Here is a 25868-nt window from a genome sequence, read left to right as displayed (position 1 = left end):
CAAAATTGAACCATTCAAAATATGTTCTGACATGTCTGGTAAAGAAATTATGCAAGGCGGAAGTAAACTTTAAAAAGAGGAATTACAACCTACTAAGTTAAGTGACACATATTCTAACTGAAATATAACATAAAAAAATGTGTTATAGTTCCTAGGCTTATCTTTATGTAAATGCTTAAAAAAAACAACTGAAAAATACTTTTCAGTCTAATCCAGTTGTGGTTATGCAATGATGGCTGAAGCTCGGAAACTGGCTTGGCCTGTACTTTTCTACAGTTCCAGCGTCACAAACTCATTCAGTAAGTGGTAGGTGAAAGGCGTAACTTTTCAGCTTGCTGAAAATGTTGACATAATCGTATGTGGAGCACCTCTTGCTGAAAGGAGGAAGTAACGCAATTCAAATAAACATTTGAAACATTTTATTAAAAGCATGAGGCGACATATTCATGTCCTTAAAAGGAACATAAATACAAAATATATTTTTATATACAAATTATGGCAAAGATAATTAAAAGCATTCCAGATATTTTTCCTAAAAATTTTCATTTACAAAAAAAGGGGTGGGGGGAAAGGAATAGTTTAACTGCAACTCCCAATATGTTTAATATCAAAGAGGAATGGACTAAGTATTCCAATGTGATTCACAATTTCTATTAAATTACATGGTATGAACTTTGAGGTTCAAATATGAGGTATGCAATAGTTCTAAATAAAAAACGAAAAGTCTAAAATTAAGGATATACAATCCCAGTACCACTGAAACAAATGCCGTATTTTCCAGACTATAGAGCGGACCCACAAAGTTTTTTTTTATTTTATTTTTTAATAGAAACGTACCACATCGGGCTATAAGCCGCTGATTTCTCTGCCGCTCTCGGTTTTCCACAAGAAAATAAATCTGCTATTAGGACGCAGCCCTGCATCTCAACGCCGAACCATGGATTCGTTCACGCCGAGCTTACGCGCAGCGGCTATCGATCTGTACTGCCATATCGATAGCCTTCAACTTAAAAGCTGCGTCATATGAACTTCTTCGTGTTTTTTTCCATGAGGGGGTATGAGTTTGAAAACATTTCGCCGTCGTGCCTGCTGCTAGCATATGTGCTTGTTCTAAATGAAAAACAGCACTTTCTTCTTTGATTTCCAATTTTGACTTCCAATAATGCACTTCCTGCTGAAAAGCCCCCTGGTGGTTGAAGAAAAATCCACAGAAAAGCCGCACCGGGATGTAAGGCGTATGGTTCAAAGCGTGGGGAAAAAAAGTAGCGGCTTATAGTACAACAAATGCGGTACTTTGTAGCAGATCTTAATTTCAGAGTCCTTGCAAATTTAAGCTTTTTATGTGTAGCCTGTACCAGGCATTGGCTGGTTAGAACTGTCAAAGTATACCACCATTTAAAGAATAAAAAAATGCTTTGAAAACTGCAAGGAATTCCACCTTATTCCTGTGGTTTAAAGTCAGTCTTAAAGAGATGCTGCAAGAAGGGCTAGAGAAACCAGTTTGTTCAGGGAGCGAACTGAGGAAGCAGCAACACAAAGTCAGCTCTCTCTCACCTGTTGCTGCATACAGGTGGCTGGAAGTCGGCTGGGCTCTTTATCATTTACACATTAGACAATTTACCAGTTCTACGTGGAAACAAAAAAAAAAAAAAAAAAAAAAGGCAGAAACTAGAGGATAAATAAACTAATATTCTGCACAACTAGTTCTTTTTTTTCCCTTTTTGAAATACTTCAAAATTTAGCAGGCATTTTGCATCTTTGATACCAAGGTGGTAACAATAAAAGTGTTAGATTATTTTGTAGCATTTTTTGATTACTTGTTGCATTTCTGTTTTAAGTAATTGCAATGAGATCAAGTTTAAATTTTATGTAAATTTCGTAATATCACAAACCCAGGGTGTTACTTCAAGGTTATACCCTGAGATTCTTACACCAGCCCATGGCTGGTATACAACTCTCGTACTTTATAACCAACAAACTGAAAAATGCACTTATCTGCAATCGATTATTCTAAAGCATTTATAATAAAAGCAATAATTAGCACAACCAAAGTAATCATGCAGAACTGTGATGCTGAATCACAATATCACTCATATTAAAGACCACACCCTTCAATTCACAGATGCAATAAGTTTTCACCACATTGAGGCAGTGTGCTACGAATACGTACCAGAAACATAACATCTCTTTGCTTTTAACCAATAAATAAAAGCTGCGAAATGTAATTGGTTGCCAGATCTTCTAAAGAATCACAGACAACTGAAAAAAATCACCTAAAAAATAAAAATTCAAAGAATTTAAGGTTAAATTAGCAACGCTGGTCTGTACCCATATAGAAGCTATGTACGTAATTTGCCCTTTAACCTTGGTCTAGAAAATTTTGAATTAGAATTTTAATGCAAAAAACAATGACAATTTTCTCATTTTGTCAGTTGATAAAAAAAAGCGTTTTATCAAAATAATTAGCAAAATAACTCAAGATGACCAAATGAGTTTGTCAAAGGCCAACACACTAATACTGTTACTGCACAGATAACACTATAAGTGGTAGAAACCACAAACAGATCAAGGATAAAACTAAGCAGCATTAATCGGAGCACAATGGAATTAAATTTCTAAACATTATATTTCATGTTTACAAACGTCAGTGCACGCCTCCCGTTGCAATTATACCGTTTTATAAGTTTCGCTCTCCACATCATACTGTATGCCCAACCTGTGCATTCAAAAATGCATTTGACACTGGGGAATACAATCTCAGGTCTGAAAAATCATCTGATTAAGGCATTAGACTGAGTATATACACTTTTCCCATCCTTGTTAAGCCACCCTAGACTTCTTGCAGACTCCTCGAGCCTCCCATTTTGTTTAACATCGTATTTACACACATTATACATAATACATCAAGTAACATTTAACAGGGCACCACCTATTGCACATGAAATTTCTCTCTTCATTAATTAACAGGTTAGCTCACCCATCAGTACCTTTTTTTTTTTCTTTTTTTTTTTACTGCCTGTTCATCCTGCCTTCGCCACTGTTTTCTATTTTAAATGACATGACAAGTTGTGCAGCATTATTCACCAAGTCCTAGCTTGGAAAGTCACCAGGTGGCTCCTGGTCAGGGGACTGAGAACTGTCCTGGTCATCTGAGGGTAGGTGGACACGCTGCTCATCCATACGCTTTGCCTGTACCCTCTGGATTAAGCTGAAGAAGTCTTCATCAGGCACTGTGGGGGCATGAGGGCCTGCTTCTGGTGGGGAGCACCGTTGATCATCGATCCTAGAGGACTAGGGCCAGAAAAATGAAAGAAGTTAAACGAGAATATATGAATAAAATTACCTGGATGCTTTGCAATAGAGTGGCATGATCTTAAAAAAATCTCGTGATGGCAATGATATCGGAAAATAACTCAATGACGATATCTTTCGGTATATGTCCATTTTCGTCTTTTCTTCCATTACTCTGACCTTTAGCATTTATCTGGTGTGAACCTCTGCTGCCATGAGACAAGCAAGCTGTGACATTAGCATCTATAATGAAAGTTCATAATACTCGGAAAATGTTAGCCAATAATTTTTGAACTTTAAACAGTACTTGTTGCACACACCGACTGGGATGACAACATAGTTACGATATTAAAGAAATCCTGATACTGGCTAAGCTTGACGTTTATTATATCAATGTGAGTTTTATGAAAGATGCACCAACTAATAGGCAAGATGAAGATAAATGACACATGCTTGGCTGCAGAAAAACTTAAATCTTGCAATTCCTTTCTTTGGATTCAAAATATGTACAACTCATTCTTGCTACTGTCACCACATGCTTGCTCAGGATGATGGATTCCATCAAAGTCAATGAGTCAAAGGCTGAGGTTTCTTACATAAATAACTTCTGGTGCTAGAAACTGAGCTAGAACGTCTAGTGTGATATGTAGGATCAGGCATCTCATTGCACCTAATCTGCCTTCATGCCTGGATTATACTGAATTCACTTCATTCAACTGCAAGTGAATTGGACCAGGTTTTCTTATTTAGTGCCCAAGGATGACATTTGTTGTAAACCTGAAGTAAATTAAAATAATAATAATAATAATTTTGTTATTTTTCCAACTTATCCAGATTTGGAAAATTAGACATTCCAGTTTAGCAGTTTTATGATTGCACAGGAATCCTGACGTCTTTAATGTATTTCAGCATTCTATGACAATTTAACTTTAGCATTCGTAGAAGAATGGGGTTCTGACCTGGCACTTAATAAGCATGTTGAAGAAATCGTCGCTGGGTTCTTGATGATCTCCCTCACCAACCAGATGTCCCAGGTTGTTCTGAGTAATCCTAAGTCCCGGGAGGTTTCCAACACTAACACGCTGATCATCAAGGCGGCGACTCTGAGAGCTAGCAATCAAGTCAAACAGCTCCTCAGTCTGGGGGGATGTGGTAATTGCAGGATCTATAAAAAAATAACACAAAACACAGAAATGACTTCCTGGTGTGACGTTTTAGGTTGATTGGCTTCTCCCCCCAGGTGCACATTGACTAAAACTGAAAATATGAAGAAAAAAAATTAACTGACCTATCATCTCATTTAGGGATGTGTTGGCAGCACCTTCTGTGTCATCTCCGTTCTGTGTTTCATCAAGGTGGCAGCGCTGGTCGTCCATGCGGCTGCTCTGGAACTTACTGAGAAGGTCAAAGAAGCAGTCTTCATCGGAGGGGTCGCGGCCCAGTTTCTGAAAATAAAAAATGACTACACTCTTTATCATGTGTTTTCATTCTCCTGAGCCACCAGATGATGAACTACACCATATGAGTAAATAAAATAACCCTCAAGTGTTTTCATAATAGCAAAATAAACTTTTCTCACAATGGTGGACTTTTTTGATAAAAACGCCTATAGCCCAGACGCTGGATGTCAGACAATGCAAAAAGAGAACATATGCATGGATCAAAATAAAGAAAATATCAAGAGACATACAGTAGATGTAGTTGCAAAGAAAGTCACTACAAATTTAAAATTCTTAATTGTCTTTACTTGTCCAAGAAAATGAGATCGTCAATCACTCAATAACAAAATATATATTTTTTAGGATGGGTTTATCTCTGCTAGAAAGTCCAATGATCCCATTCTTGTTTCATTGATGAATCCTGGCAAGGACAAGATTAAGAATGTTACTTTATAATAACCTTGACTAAAACTACCATCATTTTGCCATACTGAGGTATTTCAAGCTGCAGTAATTTGTAAAACAGACAAACATAACAAATTGGTTTACAAACATCTTTTATGTAACTGATATATAATAGCTTTACAAATCCATTTCCTTAAACAATATCAGAATAGGAAAACCTCTGTAAATAAATTCTTCAATATATATATTGTAATTCATATTTCCTGTAGTACCTGGTTGTAACACAAGATGGAGCCTCTTATTATTTAAAAACCCAGTTATTGATATAAGGTGAACTAAATGCTGCCATTCTATATGTTGTTTTTTTTTTGTGTTTTTTTTGTTTGTTTTTTTTTAGCTTGCAGCTGAACACTGTGAATTATCTGATAGTTGTTTGGATTGGTAAACTACAAAGCCTTTACAGAACACAAGTTTTAAGTCATAAACCCAAAGCTTAGGTGATCAACTCTGATAATATGATGCATGATCTAAAATGACATGCTGACAACTACAAAAAATGACATGTTCCCCCAACATTATGGTGGTGGCAGCAAATACTGATGGATTAACCAGATGGATAAATTTAGTAAGAATAATGATGAGGTACTTGCTGGATGACTCAACAGTGTAGAGAAAGCAGGGTTTGGGTAAGTAACTGATGAAAAAAATGTAACTAAAGTATCTAATATTACAATATTCTATTCTTTTTAACATACAAGAGCTGTGATGTCAGTTTTACTGTTAATTTCAAACTCCATTTTATTTTTTCCCCCCTAAAATTTGTAAAAAACAAAATTTTTAAGTAGTAATTCCAATCTCAAAAACAGCAGTTGTAGCACAAATCATGGCACAAGTGCTTATGAAAGTACAGAAACTGCCCAAGGATTGGCCGCTTCACTTCAACATTAGCATGTCATTACATGGTCTACAACGCTGCTAGGACTATGTAGTCTCCAACTTATGCCTTTGCGTTTCCTGTGTTTTTCATCTGAACTGCCCTATTTTGAGATTTCCAAAGGCATAGCTTGCTGTTAGCCACACATCTATGCCAAAAATGCAAACAGATATCCTTCTGCTACCCTTTTTAAAATGTATAAAAACTCCAAGTAAAGTGAAACATCTTACCAGCAGCAGGTTGTTGTCTAGCCTTTATCTCGCATTCCACTCTTTCTGGATCACTCTGTTCACATGTCTGGCTCACACCTCTTTCTTCTCTGCCATCGCCCAAAGACTCAATATTCTTCCCTTTGCTAAACACAACCACTAGCCTCCGATTTCTTCGACTCTGCTAGTCCGCTATTCCAGGCCTCTTTTAAGCTGCATACTACCTTGTCCTCTCCGGTCTCTCAGTTTCACTCTCCCTCTCTCACTCTCTTTCTCCCTCTATGTAGATCTCTGGCAGGCCATTTTTGTCCTGTTCACCCACTGTGGGAAAACAACTCATTATGGGAAGCTAAGCGTTTGACCCTGTGGGGAGGGTACCAGTTCTCCGATCAAGGTCACATTATCAGCTGAGAGGCAGAGCTGTGGGGGACAAAGTGGGAGGAGGGGAGATGGAGGGTAGAAAGATGTATGCAGGGGGAGTAGTTATGCGAGCAATGCTTGGCAGCAGGCTATTCCAGTAGGGATCAGATGCGCTAAACTGACGAGGAACCACGCATTTTTTTTGCTTTTCAAAAAGTCTAATCTGGTGTGACTTCTAGTAATTTGTGTCCTGTGTCCTTGGCCCAATGGATTCTCTGTGGATCTAGTCACTTCCTACTTTGTGATGTCCAATTAGTCAAGTAGGCCACAATGACAGAACAAGAGAAAAGAACATGTGATGATCGAGAGGGAGAGAGAAAAGGGGACAGAGAAAAGTAGGGAAAGAAAGCTACAAAAGAATTTGACTGAGAATGTGAATGATGGTTTAGAAGAGACGCCTTGTCTACGTCAACCCTCACAGACCAGGGGTAGGACAGGTTGTGGCCATAAGAGCTGACGATGCTCCAAATATGCCAACCTCACACAACTTAACATAGAACCTGTAACTTAAACAGCAAATAAAAACTATGCCTTGGTGACCAATTCCACTCCTTGAGAGCCATCAGCCTTCTTTTTTTTTTGTTTTTTTGTTACACCCCTTCTATAACACACCTGAATCAAATGAAGGAATCATTACCGCGCTTTCGCAGAGCTGAATGATGAGTGAGTCATGCCATTAGTTTTAGGTGAGTTTGGAAAAGATATTTTGCTTTTTGGAAATATTTTTGCTCATGAAAAACAGCTGGTCACGTCGTTCTGAGAGTGAAAGAGACACTGCATTGGCTGCTTCAATGCAACATGATCTGTTTGGACGCTGTGCTCAGACAGCTGTCTGCATGAAAATGTCATGGTCAAATCAGAGGATTACATTTGTGAAACAGTGAAAAAAAAAAAATATTTTCTGTGTAAAACATTAACTGGAATATACTGCCACCAAAATTAACAAGATATCTGAAAACAGAAAAGTAGCATGCTAGCATTAGCTTAGCACTTCAGATGCTTCAGCCGAGAATATTGTCAGCATTTTGCCAAGCCAAATAAATATTGAGAAATAAGTTATACATCCAGACTGTACTTGTATAGTACTTTATCAAGACCAGACGACCCCCAAAGCACTTCACACTACATTCAGCCGTTCACCCATCAATGCACACATTCACACTCTGACTCCACCAGGGCAGCTGTGGCTTGCCACCATCAAATACAAAATGCACTGGTGCCTCCAGCCCTCTGACTACAACCAGCAGGCAAAGACCGACAATGCAAGGATTCAAACTGGCAAACCCGATTACAGGACAAACTCCTACCAATGTCCATGTCCAGAACAAATTAAATACAAATACAAATATATATATATATTTATTTTTATTTTTTTTTCCCAAAAACTAAGCTTAGAGATTTGGAAGTTTTCTGTCCTAAGAAATTAAAGTAGATCACACAAAATGTATGTCGTTTTAGGAAAATTGTCAATTGAAAAAAATGTCTCGTAATTGCATGCCTTTTTAAGAACATTTTGGAAAATAAAAATCCTTTAGGAGAAAATTCATATATTTCTAACAAGAAAAAAAATGTAAATATCAAAAACAGCGCGTAGTGTTACATGTATAATAATCGTGTAAAGGTGTGAAAAAATCTCAAGAGGATTTTAATCGCAACCCATCTCAATGCATAACTTGCCAAAAATGGTCAAACCTAATAATGAGTACTCTTCAACATTGTCAAGAGGAAGAAGATTCACATCTAAATTCATTTTCTACTCAATTAAGATGAACAATTATGAAGCACACAAGTAATTTCCATGTTTTTCAGTCCTGTCAGAACAACTGATTACAACAATTAATGTCATCACATTGGCAGATGATTAGGTGCTGCAGGGGTGTGAGGCTCCAGCAGCTGTGACGGAGCACATTCATTAAACATTCTGATTCACAGCAAACTGCTAATTGCTCTTAAACTACAAGATATTGTTACAATGTTGCCAGCACGTTTATTTCATAATTTCATAATGAACACTTTAACGAAATGAACATTCAAAAAGGTTTACTGGTTTAATATTTCCTTGAAAGAAATTAAACTGAGTCAGTGTCTCTGAGGTCTTCTTGGTGTAACTCAAGAAGAAATCTGAATCTTGTCTTTGCTAAGATGAGCCCTCAGTGACTGCAATAATTGTCTGACATTTTACAGAGGGTACCGAGGAACTAATCCCCAATTGGTACACATTTAACACCACATAAAATCTACTAGGTTTGTGGATTTAAAATACTTTTTCCCCCCCTATTGTTAGCAAGAACACCAATGAAGCAAGTCTCTTTTTGTGATTTTAAAGTACCAAAGCTAAAAAAAAAAAAAGTCAAATGTCAAATTAAGCTTAAAATATAAAAAATGCAAAATTTGAGCTCAAGCTCAAAATGCACAAAAAGTGTCTGATTTTACGCCTCAGAGGCCCCAATTTGTGATCAGTCGGTTGGAAACTACAGATCTGATCTTTCTATCTGTGAACACCCCAGACTAAAACCATATCAGGTCAGACTGACAACAATATTTAGTGTGGGTGTTGTTATCACCAGAATAAGACTTGGCTATTTTCTATACTTTTTGCATCAGTGGGTTGTTCATAAATAAGTTGGTGGAAATACAAAGAAGCTCTTCTGTTATCTGGTATGCATTAAAGTTCTTGTAATGATAACCAACGCATGGAGATTGATAGAACCACGTGTGCTGTTTAGGTGTCTTTAGTGCTGCACCTACAATGAGATGAAGCTTAACCCGTGGCTTTAGGAAGTCTGTGTTAAACATTTATTCACAGTGAAACAGGATCGAAACAGTTTACAACATTCTGGTGTTTACGCCTCTGACCGCATTCTCAACCTACGGGAGAAAACTGCCTTTTAAAAATTGTCCAATAAATAATTAAAGTGCTCTTAGAAAAAAAAAAAAAAAAAGCTTAGAAAACACCAGAAAAATATGAAATTTAATTTGACACCCTTCTGTCTTTCCACTACACACTCCAAGATTAATTTAAATGTGTTAGAATATATGATCAGAGTCCATTTTTATCAGGTCATCCACACAATCTTTTAAAGATGAAAGTATAGCTATGGTTATATTATCACTTTATTTAAACTACAATTGCTATTCCCACATTTTCTGTCTGTATTTGTTCTGCAACAGAGCGTTCAATTAAATCTAAGATTTCTAGCCCAGAAGCAAAGCATCAGAAGTTATAGAAATAAGGTGGATAAATGATTAATGATTATTACAGAAAGCTTCCATAAAGCATCCATAAATATATGAACAGAAAATCCATGAATTCAAAATCAATGACTTTCATATCAAGTTGGACACAGCTGATATTTTCTTTGAAAACAAAAATTGAATACGCATAAGCGACATTTTAGCATTTTTAAATGCAGCTGAAAAGAAAAAAAAAAAAGGAAATTGGACATGTAAAGGAGCAATTAAAATTTGCAGCAACTCATTTCAGATGTATTTAATTTTCTTCAATATAACCTGGATTATTTTAGTGTAGTTGAAGATTTTCAGCAAAGCAGAAACCGAAAGATTCAACAGCTTTAAAAAAACTGAACTGTTTCAGAGAAATTATTGTCTTACTTGAGTGTAAATCTGTAATTATGTTCATATCCACTTCATGGAAATGGTAGTAAAAAAGTACATTTTGTTATTGAGAGTTCTTAAAGACAGACTGGAACCAGATGAAATTGACGTCAGCAGGTCGGAGCTTTACAAATTTGGCAATTGGAAACCAACTGCAAAATCTCTAAAAATGTTGCTAAGCTAGCTAAGCTGTAGCTAGCTTAGCGAATGTGTTTTTTAATCATAATAACATGATAAAACAGTAAAGGTGTGACTACTTACGGACACTGGAGGTGTAACTTGAACAGTGATATCATCGGCGTCAACAGGGGAGTCCAACCAGGGCCTTTCATCAGACGACTGACTGTCCGGGTAACCTTTTCTTTTACCAGGTTGCGACAGCTGATTCCTGGATCTTCTCTGCATATTTTCCATGTTTTGGTTGTCACCGTTCTGTGGCAACGCAGCACATTAGAGACGGATAGATGAACAAGAGTGTTAAAAAAAAAAAAACAGTAAAAAAACAAAACATATTTCAGCAGCAAAACATGTGAGATTAGACACGCCACCTTGTCTGAGGAGTACTTCCATAGTTCTACACTGTCCATGCTGTTTCTCTTGGTGATTTTGGGTCTTGCTCCTGCAAAAAAAAAAAAAAATTATGTAAATAAATGTTACATCACAGTTCAGATGTGATATTTAGCAACATTAGAGACTCACACTGTCTTAAATGAACCAACTTGGGCTGAAAGCTGCCATCTGTTTATCTTTTTTCACCCCACTAGACAGTAATTTCAGCGGTGGTCTCATGATGACCAATGTGGGTAGGAGGGCAAACAACCAGGCAGACAAACTAAATAAAGCATCTGTTTGCCAAGCTGTGATTCCAAAGCTAGAAATGTCTGATGTGGGTGTCAGTTTCTACCCTGAGGTGGGTTCATGAATGCAGACACTATGCAGACCAGGAGGACTGAAGAGATTTCTCAGCTTCTGTCTATTTTTTTTTTTTTTTTTTTAGGAAGCTCAAATGCCCAAATTTGTGAACAGCTGAATCATTTGATTTGATATAGAAAGTTATGTTTAGCCTCAGTTCAGACATAACACAGACACTATCCTGCTTCAAGTTGGTTTTAAACTTAATGTAACCAATTTGTGTACATAGAGGTTAACTGTGAAAACAGCAAAACTAAAAGGGGATGACATAAAATATTGAGTGAAGCACGTTTTAGAACTGTGCTAAATGCATCTTCTCCTAATTTACAATGATCACAAAAGTTTGTTTAGCCACAGAATAAACTTTTTTTTTTTATATACATTTTCAAGACATAGTGGCTTCTCCAACTAAAAGGATCTTGCCATTAAATTTCCTACTTGAGCAAATCGCTTGATCCACGCTTCAAAATTAGAAAAAACAAAGATGCACCAAAAAACAAATTGTTGACTGGAATCAAATAATTTTCAGCTTCATTCCTTACTGCTTAACAGTCAGAAACTCAAAAATCCTACATTTCTACAATTACTGAACACACAATACACAAGTACAACACTTTTGAGGGTAGAACTTGTTACTGCAGAAAGAAGACTCAGCAGGTTTTTGTTTTGTAAGGTGTTTAAAATGATTTTTTATGACATATTGAGAGATTGCTTCAGTTTATTTGGGCTACTTAGGCAGAACTTTTGGCCAGTCAGAGGAAGGTTGAATGTAATGCAGATGAAAAGTGTTTTATTGTTTTTTGGGGGTTTTTTTACCTTTAACCTCTGTCAGGGAACACAATACTTTTGGAAATGTTGATAGCCTATTAGAAATATCAGCTGAAATATGGATCTACATTTTTAAGGTAAATCATATGGAAATTACTGTTCGAGTAAAATCAGCCTTGCCAAACATCAAAAAAGATGGTGAAGATTATGTTTTAGGGACCGCTTTAACGCACGGGGCATGAAACAAGCAATGCTCTTATCATAAATAATTACTGCTAAAAGCAGTAACAGGCTAGAAAAAGAAACATTTACAGTGCTCTTCTCAAAATGTCTTGTATTATGCTTGTGAAATAGAAATTTGTGCCAGCAGGTTGGGATACAGAGGTCAAGATATAAAATTCTGATTAGTGCACTTAAAAGGACTGAACCTCATTACAAAATTACATGTTATAATAAAAAAACTTTTAGCTCAACTTAAAGAGTCGGCCACTAAAACATACACTTGCCTTACATCTGTGAAAAGTACTTGAAAAACCAATAGACGTCCATATTTCTTAAAAAGCAGTCTACTTCCTGGGTGTTACCTTGCATCTCAAACTCCGAACTGGAGGGAGAAAGATCACTTTCATTGACTCCCAAAGCCTCCATCAGCTGCTCCACATTCATCCTGGCTGTTAGCTCCCCGTTTCTGTCTCCAATCTGAGGATAACAAAGAGGCAACAAGACAGAGGGGGTTCGAGAAAATGGCTTCACACCGGGCTGCATTGGACTGCTGAGATTTTTAAAGTGTCCTACTTCTTTAGAGATGTCCAGGTGTTTTCGGGCGTAGTGGAGGGCTTGTTTGTGGTTTCCCAAAGACACGTATGCATTTCCTAGGCTCCAGCAGGCACGACCCTCGCCAACTCTATCAAAAACAAAACCAACACAGACTACTCAATCATAGTCAAGTTAAGCATTTTCGTTAATAATCATGACTTGTTTTTTGTGGTATTCAGTGACGAACACTGAATATTACTCCAGCAAAACAAAAAAAAAATAAATAAAAAATGTTCCAACATCTGGCATGCCTGTTTAGTCCATTATTTGATCTTGCCATTTTGCACTAAATTACATAAAAGTTGGAAATGCCTCAAGATCATTCTGATTTTTTTGCTGTCAAGTCTATTAAATAAAAAAGGAAATCATAAAGTGATGGATCTAAACGGGACAAAAAGAGATTTTTTCACTCACTTTTCACAACCACATGTGGCGAGGAATGAAACTGAACTGGCAGCAGACCCAATGAGATACAGACAGACATGTCTGAAAAAAATACTTTTGTCTTGTTTGCATTTTCAACACTGCAAATTGTGAGTCGATTTTAGCAGCTATGTCCCATAAAAACACCACTTAACATAAAAAAAACCAAACATGACGCACTGACTTCCTTTGTGTGGATCTTTGGTTGTTGGCATTATGTTTTGCTGTTTATTAACGTGATAATATGAGATCCTGCTATTGTCGATCCTTTAGTTATATGGAGAATCCCAATAAATGCATTCATGACACCTGGTATTTTTTGCGTTTACCTGTCATTGAGCTCCTGGGCTATGCACAGATGTTTCAGGTGGTAGTCTATAGCCCTCTCATATTGTTGCAGTAGTGTGTAAGTGTTTCCCAAACTGTAGCATGCTTGAGCCTCCATCACTTGGTCCCTCAGCTGCCGGGACAGCTGCAAAGTTTTTCTGAGAAGAGATGGATGGATGGAAATCCTTTAGCTTTTAATGGGTTGGGACATGCATCGGGATTAACCCAGATTCACTCTGATGTTCCTCTACTAGATGTGAGACTGCACTCTTTCTTCACCTGTAATATTCAGTGGCTGTGTTGAACTGTCCCAGGAATATCAGGGCATTGCCAAGATTGCTGTAAGCTCGACGTTCAGCTGCTTTGTCCCCAAACTCCTTCGCGATGGATAACCGCTGTAAATGACAGAACAACACGCTCAAAAACCATTTTTCAGAACTTTGGATTTCATCTTACCAATATTAAAACATTTAGTCCATACGTTATTGGCTTTATTTAATCACATTTATTTATTTTTTGATGGAGCATACACAAGTAAAAGTAGCTCAACTGTTAAGCTATGCTGGGCCTCTTTCCATTACCTAAAAAAGGGGTTTCTGCAGCACTAGTGGATCAAATCACCCCTTTATTTCCTTTTACAGGCACCATGTTCTGCTCTGTTGCATCCTGATAGATTTGTAATAGGAAAGGCGGGCTTCTCACAAAAGAAAAGAAAAGGTTTCAAATGATGAGTGACATGAAAACAAGACGAGTTACTGAGCTACACTTTTCAATGAATCATCACAAAACCAATTTTCTTCTTGTTTCAGTAAGTAGAACACTTTCTGCATGCTAAGGCAGATTTTGCTACGCAGAACAAAATGCATTCAGTTTAGTCTTACCCTTGCATTTATCAAAAATGCATACTTTTTTTTTTTTTTTTGCTTTAAGAAAAGCACATATGTAAATGATAACTTTAAAATAAATTCCACAAATATCAGTCCCCTCCTCCTCCTAGATGAACTGATGAGTTAAAGTATTTTGCAAGTAAAATTTTAGTCAACCTCACATTTAAACAAGACAAAGTCCTATGAGGAACGTCTCTCAGCAGGAACAAAACTCATACTGTATTGTTTGTCTCTGAGTTGACCTCTCACCTGACGGTGAAACTTAATAGCTTCAACAAAGTTCCCCAGCAGGTAGTGGGTATTTCCCAGGTTTCCGTACGCTCTCCCCTGAGCTGCTCGGTCGCCAAGTTCTTTCACCAAGCACAAGTTCATCCTGCAGTAACAAGAACAGCCATTAGTAAAATGATTGAAAAGACATTTATCAGGCGATATCTTCCGTGTCCTTTACATTTTTATACTGTTTATTTTTACATGTACTAGAATGTTAATCTATACAGTTGAAACCAAATATTTACATAAACGATAGAGAAAGACAAGCTTTTTTCTCCTCACAATCTTGCATGAAAACAAACCATAACATAAGTCTAGATTATTTAGGGTTACAAACATTATTTGTATTGACTACAAAACAGAGTATGGTAATGGGAACACATTTTTTCTCCAAGATTTTTTGTTTTGCTCAAATTTAAAAATGTATATTGGCCTTTAAGTTATATGACTAAGAAAATAAAATGCTCTGGATAAAGAATAATTTTAGTAGTTTTTCCCTTTTACTTATAGATGCATTAAAGTCTCTTTAAGTTATCCCTTTAATTTCTCCCTTTAATCTTTTACCTGTTTTTATCCCCATTTTATTTCCTCGCATTTTTTTTCTTTCTTTGTTTTACATGTTCCCGTCTAATTTTACATCATGTATTTCTACCTCATTATGCAAATGAGGATGGGTTCTGTCTTAAGGCTTCAACTTCTGTCTATTGGTTGGTTCTCATTACACCTTGCAGGTCCTCAGTGGATGTTCTGGGCTCATTTATGATATCCATGAACATTTGTAGCACAATCTATACCTATCTAAACAGGTAGGAGATTTTCTTTAGGGGGGAGTGACACTGTGGAGTATTTATGAACATTCAGTATGTAGCTAGAGCTCCTTGGACTTTTGCATAAGATGATAATTTAAATCATCATTTTAGAACATTTACACTGAAGACCACGTTGTTTCTCCAGCCACTAATTTATTACATGTAAACTGTATATAGTAAACAGAAAATTTTATTTTTAATAAAATTGTGTAACAGTTCACGTATTTTGTACATTTTTAAGCAATTACTCATAATTATATTAGATAGCTTAACATGTTTAATTTTGAAAGCTTTTGCCATTTTTGCTTTATGCTGAAAACATCATTTAAAAAAAAAAAGCCCAAAGTGTATCCAACATGAGGTAAGACATGTGTACAACTCTTAGTCCTCAGTTGTCATTCAAACAAATGGTACTACCTGCTACCGTTTAAGCTCAATAACAAAAAACAAATACGCAATAATGCAAAACTATAATTGGATACGTTATATTATTAATACATACTCGTAAAAGCCTGTAGCCTTCTGCAGTGTCTCTCTGACATCAGAGGGCAGCTCGCCTGGCTCCTGGGTGCAGCCCCACAGCTGCTGCTTGCCCTTTGCATGAAACACGTTTCCAATGTTGTACAGTGCTCTCGCTTCTCCAACCTGCAGCATTACAGTAAGAAGAGACAAGTTGGATCACGAAGCATATGATCCTGCAAGACGGGTTAATTGTGTTTATGCATCTCTGTTAATCAGTATACGGTGCAACACTTTACCTTGTCGCTCTGCTCTTGAGAAATATCCAGATGTCTTTGGCAGCAGACAACAGCCTCGTCAAAACGCCCCAACACTTTTAAAGTGTTACCAAGGTTACCGCTAGCTTTTCCTTCTCCAATTCTGTCACCTATGGTTCTGAGAAAATTAACAACACATTTCTACATTCGCAATCTGGAACAAAAAAAAAAACTTTCGGATGTTAATCAGCACGTCAAATAATTAGTATTAAGGTATTAAAATGCAGTTCGTTAGACATGTTGTATGGTATGTATGCAGTTTATCTGCTTAATTCAGGGACCAAGTCCCAGTGCTCCCCAGTGAGACTGTAATGTAACAAGGTAAATCTCCCAGGGGTGTTTAATCACTTCCCTGCTGAAGTACCAGCTGCACTCACTGTAGGAGACCGGATTACTAACGAGCTAAATATCCTGCTTGTAGTCAACTTTTACTATAAAATATTTCTCACGGTCTGACTCAAAGTCAATAACTTAGATTTTCTTATTCTCTGCTCGTGTCCAACTGTGCAATAATCTGTAAAAAGAGTGACCCGAGTTCAGGTCAGGTTGGAGAAATTCTGTGTGCAGTGTACTATGGATTCTCTCACTTCTTGGTCTGTTTCTAGGCAAAATAAATTAAATGATAACACAGCGGAAGGAAGGAAGGTGAAGAAAGCAAAAAAGCAAGGACAGAAGGGAGGGAAGGATGCAATGAAGGAAGAGAAGGAAGTAATGTGAAGAAATAAAGATGCAAAGGGAAGAAAAAAATATGGAAGGATGCAGGGAAAGGACACGAGGTAATAAAGTCTGGAAATAAGCATGATTTTTCCTTTTCTATATTTATTTATATCTTAAAAATACTGAATTCATGTTTCATATGCAGTAACCCTGAGAGCGTAAAACATCTATAGGCCAGTAATTAGCGTAAAATCTCATCGATGAAACTGACCGGCTGACCCAGCGTTACCTTTCACTCTCCTTTTTGTATCGAATGTAGATGTCTACACAGATAGCATCTATAAATGTATATGTGACTTACAATTATAACTACTGAAGTACAAATGTTTACACTTTTTATAAAAAAAACTACACTGTGTTGCATACTTTAAACCAACATTTTTGTTCATTTCGTTAGTAATATACCAAAAGCATATTTGCGTTCAGCTAAAGCAACTGTAAATGTAAGTAACTGACTGTTCACCTGGCCAGGGTTAGGTCATGTCTGTGGTATTCCAGGGCTTTTCCATACTCCTTGAGGTAGAAGTAGGCATTGCCAAGCTGGCTGTAGATGGCACTGAGGGTCTTCAGGTCTTCTGTGCCGACTTGCACGGCTGCTTCAAAGAACGCTGTTCCTCCTTTAAAGTCTCCCGCCTTGCACAGCCGCTCACCTTCCAAGGCCAACTCCAAACAAGAGGCCTCCATTCTGAAAGATGGAAACAAGTCAGATATCAGCTCACATGTACCTGGTCTACACTATGCAGCCCATGACCATTTACAGTAACACAGATGCTACTGAAGTGGAGGTGCAACATCTTAAGCTGGTGGTATCACTATGACAACAGGTTCTGTAGTCATTTCTGTGGACTGTTGCCTTAGCAACTCTGTCTAAGCTCAAAGCTGAACCCCCATGAGAAGATGTTGCACTTTTCACTCATCAGTGTTTGCATCAGTTTGCCTTCTGGAGCAACACAGCCGTCCTCCAGTGACGCAGCAAATGGAATTGAAAGCAACCTTGCTTTCTACTTTGAGCAGCACATTAGAGCTTAAAAGACCTTAAAAGGTCAACTTTCCTTGCAATATCAATGTGTGCAAAATCGCAATAGTAAAATGCTAATGAGAGAACTATTACTTGTTTGGCTTTTACACTTCAAGTTCCATGTTTTTTTGATTATGACTGTCAGTTTGGCCATGTGTAGGAACTTTCCCATGCTTCGATTCTGACATCTCATACAGATTCTAATGCTAATATACAGTACATGCAAATATTGTAAAGATGAGAAAAGAAGTAGACCGGTGGAGCACCAGCAGCTTAACATCCACAAGCCATTTCATGTTCTCCATTATTTCTGAGCCCTACTTGGCCTATCAGCAAGTGAAATTAACAAGCTGATATTCTTTCATGGTTCCTACAGCAAAGTAATGTTAGACTTTACTCCCAAAAAAAAAAAAGGTATGTTCTTTTAATAGTTCTTTTAATAGGATTCCAGAGAAAGTACTGAAGATTATTTTCAGGCTGTATGAAGCATAGAGTTGCTGAACAATGTCTGAAAAGAGGCTTCTACACAATTCCCTCGCTTGTAAGAGAGACAGATATGATTTTATATAAATGTAAATGAAAGGAGGGGTAATGTCTTTTTGTTAACTTGACTGAATATTTGCTGCTTTTCAGTTTTACATAAAAGTAATTGCATCTTTATGATGATATGTTTACAAAGGATTATCTTCACAGCTTGAGAATCTTATATCAGACAACATCTAATCCAGAATTTATAGGAAGCTTTTCAGTTTCGCTGTATCCCTAAAAGGGTATAGCGTTGAATACAGAGTTAGGCGGTGGATGTCCTTGAATTTGATCTGTTTTCCAAAGAGCCTTATTCCAAAGAAGAGAATAAGGATGAGGTTTCTTATGCATTCTTAGAACGTTTGAAGGATCTCTTTGAATATTCAGTCCATGGTTCCTACACTAAATTTATGACTCAGCTTTTCATTAACATTAATTTGCATAAACATCATTATCTGATTAAATTCTCTCTACTTGTCCAAATAATAAATCACAGTCCTAGATGTGATTCAAAATATTACATCAAAGTGCTAAAATGACCCCATCCACATAAACAGCACCTGTGTTTTTGCTTTGTTCGCATCCTATCCACGTACACCTGGAGCTCCAAGCGCAAAGGCTTTATCATAGACTGTGGTCGGGGTCCATGGTGGACAAGTCTGCACACGGCTCTCTCTGCTCCAGTCAGAGGACACGGCTCCATTGTGATGAGAGTAATGTTTAAGAAAATTTCCCCAACTAAAAAATTAAAAAGATCAGTTTTGTTTTTTGGTGGTGGTGGTGGGGGGTTTACACAAAGTTGATTTTCCAAAACTGAAAGAAGAAAAACAAAAGCACCAGCTGTCCTTCCATACAAATCCCACAGAGCCTCAAATCGCTCCAACAAAATCCAGAAAGCTGGAAAATGTCCAGCAATGCGCAGACGTTGGAACTGAAAGTCATGGCCACAATCCAAGAACAATCAGCAATAACATCCACTTTGGAAGTCTTGATGCCTGTTCCAAAAAGAGACTGAATAGTTCCATTTTTAAGCCAAAACAGTCAAAAGGGAATCGTTTTAAATTCGACAAAAAATTAGCACCAGATATGGATTGCAAAAAATAATATAAAAAACTCTTCAGAAGTCTTCAAAAATGATTCATTTTGTCTATTAAAAAAGTCTCCTGGTGTTCTTTCTGCTGTTACTATGCATAACCAAAATGAATCCTCCCCTTTTCCTCTTTATCTTAACATAAAATGTTCCAGGTTACAGCAGAGATGAGCTCAGTTACACTACAACTACAGCATTACTTTTAAACTTGCCCGCTGTCCCGTTCAGAAAGAGAAAAGGAATGAGAGGAACACGACTAATCCAGTGACCTGCACCTTCTTACTAGAGTTCAGAGAAGTGAGTGGCCCACAGTAATCCACCCATCTGCTGACCCGGGCACAAAGATAATTAGGTCAACAGCAAAGACGGACTTAATTAAGGCCTAAGGACCTATTGAATGAATACATTGTGGCAAAATAAACACAAATGCAAGGATGTCATCGGGGTTAATGTAGAAAAGGTTTAATTGGAGAAAACATTATGCCAAAACCTAATATTCTCACACATCAGGTCAGAAGAAGCTCAGAATAAAACTACCTTAACATTGCAAGGCTTACAGCGAATCTGTCAGAGTTACACAGAAAGCAAAATAAAATATGGGATAAATCATGGAAATCTGACTGGCTTACCTTGAGAAAACTTCAAATTGTTATAACTGTTGCTGCAGGCAGAGGGAGCGAACAACTGATTTTTCTTAATCAACATTTTAACCAACTCACTATATGGTTTTAAGGAAAAGCTGCATTTGCATAACATTACTGCAGCAGCCCTAATAAGTGGTAAATGATCCATTTAACTTTTCAACTAATACACACCACAGTGCAGGACTCTATAATTCAATCAAAAGCTCAACAGTCCACCTTTCTCAAACTAATGGTGTACCTCTGAGGTTAGTACCGAGTCCTTCACCTTGTGTCGCACTTGAATGTCCATCTATTATCAAACACACTTATCCTTGCATTAAGTCTTTCCTCCATTTTAGGGCTAAAAAGCAACTAGTTGCTGCTACATGTTTTATACGAGCATGCAATCTTTGGGCATGTTTGGACACCTGCTACAAAGCATTAGTCACTGCGCTCTGTTTGCCATGGAGCTCCAGGACTTATCACCAATCTCTCGCAGTGTTGCATGTTCAGGTTCGATATGTCCTCCAGCGAGTTCCAGTTTACAAGGCTATTAGAGCACAGCCTTGAAAACTGGCTTATTTAGCTCCTGTCCTTTGTACATACAATACATCATCTTCAGTTGCACGAAACATTATTATCAGCATCAGAGATTTTTTGAGAAGTAGTAATTTCAGTTTACTGCTCAATTCTTTTGAATCAACTGCAAACTGATCTCAAATGGAAGAAGCTAGTCTCAATTAATTTAAGGCATGCGATATTGGATGCTAGTGTTTTACATGATTGAAACCATGTATTGCTGTGAGTCTTGGCCAAGGAATCCTTGTGAGAGCGATTGTAAATCTCAATGGGATATTCCTCAAAGAAAAGGTTAAAAAAAAAAAAAAAAAAGCTCTCTGTGCATTCAACACCCTTTATCCTAATATGTGCAATGTACAAAATGATACTGGCAACACACATGTATGTGTTTTGATGCTATTGTGTTTTTTTTTTCTTAATTAGAAACATTCAGTAATAAAATGCAACAGCATTCTTTAAGCAAACTGAATATCAGGGTGTACTAGATTAAAACAATGTCGCGCCAGATTCAGGCTTCACAGGTAACATTGGAACGTCACTTTTATTACAAAGACAAGGTTAAAAAAATAATGTGCTTGGAAATTATTAAATAAGTTGACGGCAATAAAACAGTCTTTAATGTGGAAATTATGCAGATCAGATTATCACTGCGGGGAACAGTCCTCAAAAATGTGCAAAGTCCAATTCTAAGAACACCAAAAATAGTAAAACAAATATTTTTACTAGTGGAACTCTTACATGGATACTCTGAGGCTTTGAAATTAAAATTCCAGTAAGAAAAACAGATGGTAACACTTCACAAAAAAATAAATAAATAAAATATGCTCACAAAAGCCTCGACTGCGTCAAGGCTACAAGAACAAAATAGAAGATGCAGCAGGCATCAGCAGCCGTAGCCTGAGGGAGGAAAGCCACAAGGCCAATGAAAGAACATAATGTTACAAAAGAACACGTTTAAAAACCCCAGTCTAGTCTCTTCTATGCAAGAAACAAAAATCAAGTTAGTTGGCAAAGAAGTTTAAACTTTTATGATGTTAGCTTTTTTTTTTTTTTTTCCCAAATGAAGCAAGAACTCAAATATTCTATAGTGGTTAAACTCTCAAAAAAAAAAAAAAAGCTTGCATAACTTTGACAAATCCACAGAGCTTAGAAAGTGAAAAGGCTAAGAAAATATTTTTTAAAAATGTGATGTCGAGCACTATCCCTTCTGCAGTAAAATGGAAAGAATGTAGAAATGAATAAAAGTGGATTACGGGGAACAGAACATGAATATTATTGCAGTTAATAAAAGAGGTTCTATTTCAGAAAAAGACAAAAATGGAAGAGAAATAATTCATCTCAAACACAACTAAATAATAAAATATGTAAAAATAAATAAATAAACAACACTAACTGACCGCGTGATGGAGAAATAACATCAAAGACAAAACAAAAGCAACAGAAAGACCAAAATCACTGTGAAACACATACACAGATTTGTGAGCACATAAAAAAGAAAAAAGTTAAGACAACAAAACACTGACCAATTTCTTTGTTCTCTATGGCAGGACTTTATTGGCTTTCAGTCTTTGTGGTTTGAGTTACATCAGATATGAGCAGAAAGCTCTCCCCTTTTATCCTCTAATGAACACTTAAAAGTGAGCGTTTGTGTCACACTTATGTCGGTAAACTTTCCAAAAGATAGAACAAAATTGCTTGTGAAAGAAGCTGGTTAGAAGCAAGTCTATTAATGTTGCCCAGTCAAAAGCAAATCCCCTTGTAAAGGCTATATAGTCAAGTTATCACCAAACTAAAAATAGTGTCTCTCACAGCAAGTTTAAGAGGACGCATTAGTTCTTAATTGCTGTATTTTATTTTTTTTTTTATAAAAATGCCTCAATCATTAAAATGTTCATGTTTTATTACCATACCAGGCAGAAATCATTTTACTTTTCAATATGTTTCTAAACAGCAAATTTGTAAAAAGGATACAAATGCAATACAATATGAAGCAATTTCAACCCTACAATTGGGATCTTTTTTTTTTTTTGACTGTGCACTTAATTACTTTCATTATTAATCCTGTACATGCTGGTGTATGTCAGCCGTAATAAAATCAGTCAATGGAGGGTTTGCGATTTGGCAAATCAATTTGAATAACGTTTGTAACACACCACTGTAGCATCTGTCAGTTGTAACAAAGTATTAGCATAAGACAGAAGATCCTTCTGAGAAAATATAGTTCAAGACATCTCTATAAAGACAGTAGTAGGCCTATATTTTAGAGAATACTCAAATTGTCATTTCCACTTAATAAACAGTCTATATACACCGACTGTTCTGGTGATTAACATTTTTTTTTTTTTTTATATTTTTCTACCATTTCATTTTAAAAAGCTCCACATGACTGTTGGCATGTCTATGAAACCCTGTGCTCAGAGTAGTAATACAGCCATAATTACAGTCTACCATGGCCAGTTGTCAGGGGAACTAAAGAAAAACTCCAGGAATGTTTTTCCTCACGCAGTATTTTTCTCTTAAAACAGAGCCTCTTTCTTCTGTTCTTCAAATCTCCTGTAAAGGTGCACTTCGCCACCTTGTCATTGTGTTTCGTCTCAGCCATGTTTTCAGTGGCTGAATTATTTGGAATAGGATCAAAATATGTCCTTCACGTTCCTGAAAGGAAATTATGTAAAAATTAGAAGAAAATGTGTTCTCTCAGGAGTTGTTCCGAAATCTAAAAAGCAGATAAAGTATAAAATTTGAGAGAGGATGTGGTTTAAAACATGGTGATTAAATGTTAATACGTTTAGTAGGAAGCAAGAATGCCAAGCTGCTTTTCCCTCAGCTGTTTGTTTCTCTGAGTGCCTTTCTGACCATAAAACATGACATGATTGTATCATTGATTTTTTTATGATGAGGCTTTTATTGGCTGCTTGCTTCAGCTTACAATGTTTATTAGAAAAGTAGCTAACACTGAATGTTTAAGGAGTTTAAAGTGTCTTGCATAGCTTAAAATGTTTTCAATGTAACCAAGGATCTCAAGCTCTGGTCAAAGGACCACATGTACTATTTTCGTTCCCTTTAGGGGGAACTCTGTGGAAATTTTGACACCAACCATTTACAAGGTAACGCCAAAGTTTAAACGCTGTTAGAGTTAATAAGCAGACTGCAGCCACAAACAGAAAAATCCCACAAGATGCAAAATATATTGAGAAATCTGAGTATGATTTAAAGTGGGCACCAGTAGCTTTAAAGCTAGAATACGTATGCAGCATTTACAGCAAATACAATTTAAGACTATTCCTCTTGCAAGCTGGAAAGCCAATGGAAATTATAAATTCATGTGCTCAGATTAAGGCTAACTGCTATTAGCAATACAACCCAGCTAATCTTGGACCAACTGCCTCGATCAAAGTTTTAAAAAGTTAGGGTTTCAAAATCACTTATTTTTTTTATTTAATTTTACTTATTTGGATTAAAACTCCCGTTCTCTCCTTCCCCAATCTACCAGCATTCCTCTTTTTTCTTGGTGACAAGACCAACAAACGTTGCTATTAATGAAAAACAAGGATGGTGTGATACAAGTAAAGTAACATAACACACCATTCTTCTTAAAGTAACAGTGTTTTAACACTAAATCTGACAAGCTACTAGTAACCTACCAAGTGAAGGCTGGATATCCATAAAGATAATCTGATTGAGAAACTAGTTAATATCACTCTAGTAGAGCTGCTCTTTAAGGACAGGATCTAAAATAGTAAAACTCTGCACAAAAGGCACTTGAAAAAAACTAAATTTAACAAGTGTTCATTGTACGTTTTTGCTTTTGTATTAAAAACAGAAAAAATAAATGTAAACAGCGCCAATAGTTGATATGTTACTATATATGTTATATATGTTACTCAGTGTGTAGTATGAAGCACAATAGCTGCCTTTTTTGTTTAAAATACACACTGTTAGATCATGTTGTACATCTTTGTTTGATGTTTGCCTATACACAGTAATATATTATTTTAACTGTGACAATTTCATATTGACCAATGCCTCTTAAAAGTAGTTATATTTCATGACAGTAAACAATAACGATACATGTAAACTGAAATGGGTTTGGATGAAGTAAGTGTTTGAAATATTTAATGAGGTATTGTTAATAGCATGAAATTTTACAGTCTGTTGCTATTGCTACTGTATATTGCACTCTTTAAAGTTGATGCTTCGATACCGTGAATTATATATATTGGGTATTTTATTTTTTTTTTTTAAATGTTTTTAACATATTCAGCGAAGGGAAAATAAAATTGCAGTTGATCTTTGAACCCATAAAGTTGTTCATACCACTGAATTGAAAGTCAATCTTTTTTTTTTTTTTTTTTTTTTTTTTTTTCAAAGGGATTTTAAGGGCTACCTTTTTTAATTACACAGATCGTTTTGCAAAACCAAAATCACATTGTGGCACTGCACTGTTCACTGTCTGCTCCACAGATTAGGCTGCCTGGAATGTTAATTGAGTGTTGACTTGAGATGTGACATTCATAAAAGCCTGCAAGGTTGGTGTGCCCCCCTGACAAAATGACACACAAATTATATTTAAGCGTGCTAATCACAGCAATGCTGTTTTCCCCTCTAATTTTACCAGCATAAGGGGGTGGACACATGACCTTTCCACAGTGAGTGTGCATGTATTGTCTGTAGCATCCCAAAACAAGGTTGAGACTTAAATAAGAGGATACCAGGAGGATTACTGTTGGCAAACAATGGAAGAAGCGTCTGCCAGCTGAAAGTCAACATGTTGGACCTCGTTTTTCCCTTACATCTTAACAGCCAGTCACCATTTATCAGGGCTTGTTTTATTACCCAGAGGCATGGTAATTAACCCAGAGGCATGATTATTAAGCCCTATGACTGGGAGTTTGTCTGTGAGGCTATACTGATAATTAGAGGTGACATGATTAGCCTAATGGTTGACAAAACAAAATGATAGGTAAGTAACTTACAAACACCAAGGACTGGAGGACTAAGGTAACTTCTAGACA

The 25868-nt window shown here is 36.7% G+C and overlaps 1 protein-coding gene across 2 annotated transcripts in view; it reads right to left on the bottom strand.

Annotated features, from left to right (window-relative positions):
• Positions 1 to 1716: 1716 nt before the first annotated feature.
• LOC106942185 (G-protein-signaling modulator 1-like) overlaps positions 1717 to 25868 on the bottom strand; it is a 27988-nt gene continuing 3836 nt past the window's right edge. Inside the window, exons 1-14 of one of the 2 annotated variants that reach the window (XM_015025393.1) lie at positions 19122 to 19323; positions 17482 to 17703; positions 16284 to 16419; positions 16028 to 16170; positions 14696 to 14819; positions 13839 to 13954; positions 13562 to 13717; positions 12789 to 12897; positions 12578 to 12692; positions 10862 to 10932; positions 10575 to 10745; positions 4580 to 4736; positions 4251 to 4456; positions 1717 to 3291 (exon numbers count right to left, since the gene is read on the bottom strand). In XM_015025393.1, coding sequence (XP_014880879.1) covers positions 3091 to 3291; positions 4251 to 4456; positions 4580 to 4736; positions 10575 to 10745; positions 10862 to 10932; positions 12578 to 12692; positions 12789 to 12897; positions 13562 to 13717; positions 13839 to 13954; positions 14696 to 14819; positions 16028 to 16170; positions 16284 to 16419; positions 17482 to 17703; positions 19122 to 19264 — 2070 coding nt within the window. In that variant the 5' untranslated portion in view covers positions 19265 to 19323 and the 3' untranslated portion in view covers positions 1717 to 3090. Of the gene's footprint in view, positions 3292 to 4250; positions 4457 to 4579; positions 4737 to 10574; positions 10746 to 10861; positions 10933 to 12577; positions 12693 to 12788; positions 12898 to 13561; positions 13718 to 13838; positions 13955 to 14695; positions 14820 to 16027; positions 16171 to 16283; positions 16420 to 17481; positions 17704 to 19121; positions 19324 to 25868 lie in introns of those variants that run through there. The other variant, XM_015025394.1, reaches the window with a different exon arrangement.

Source organism: Poecilia latipinna, unplaced genomic scaffold, assembly GCF_001443285.1.
Source record: "Poecilia latipinna isolate Pla-1442-1.1 unplaced genomic scaffold, P_latipinna-1.0 Scaffold4092, whole genome shotgun sequence".
In the NCBI taxonomy this organism is placed as follows: domain Eukaryota; kingdom Metazoa; phylum Chordata; class Actinopteri; order Cyprinodontiformes; family Poeciliidae; genus Poecilia; species Poecilia latipinna.
This window is presented reverse-complemented; position numbering and strand designations above follow the sequence as displayed.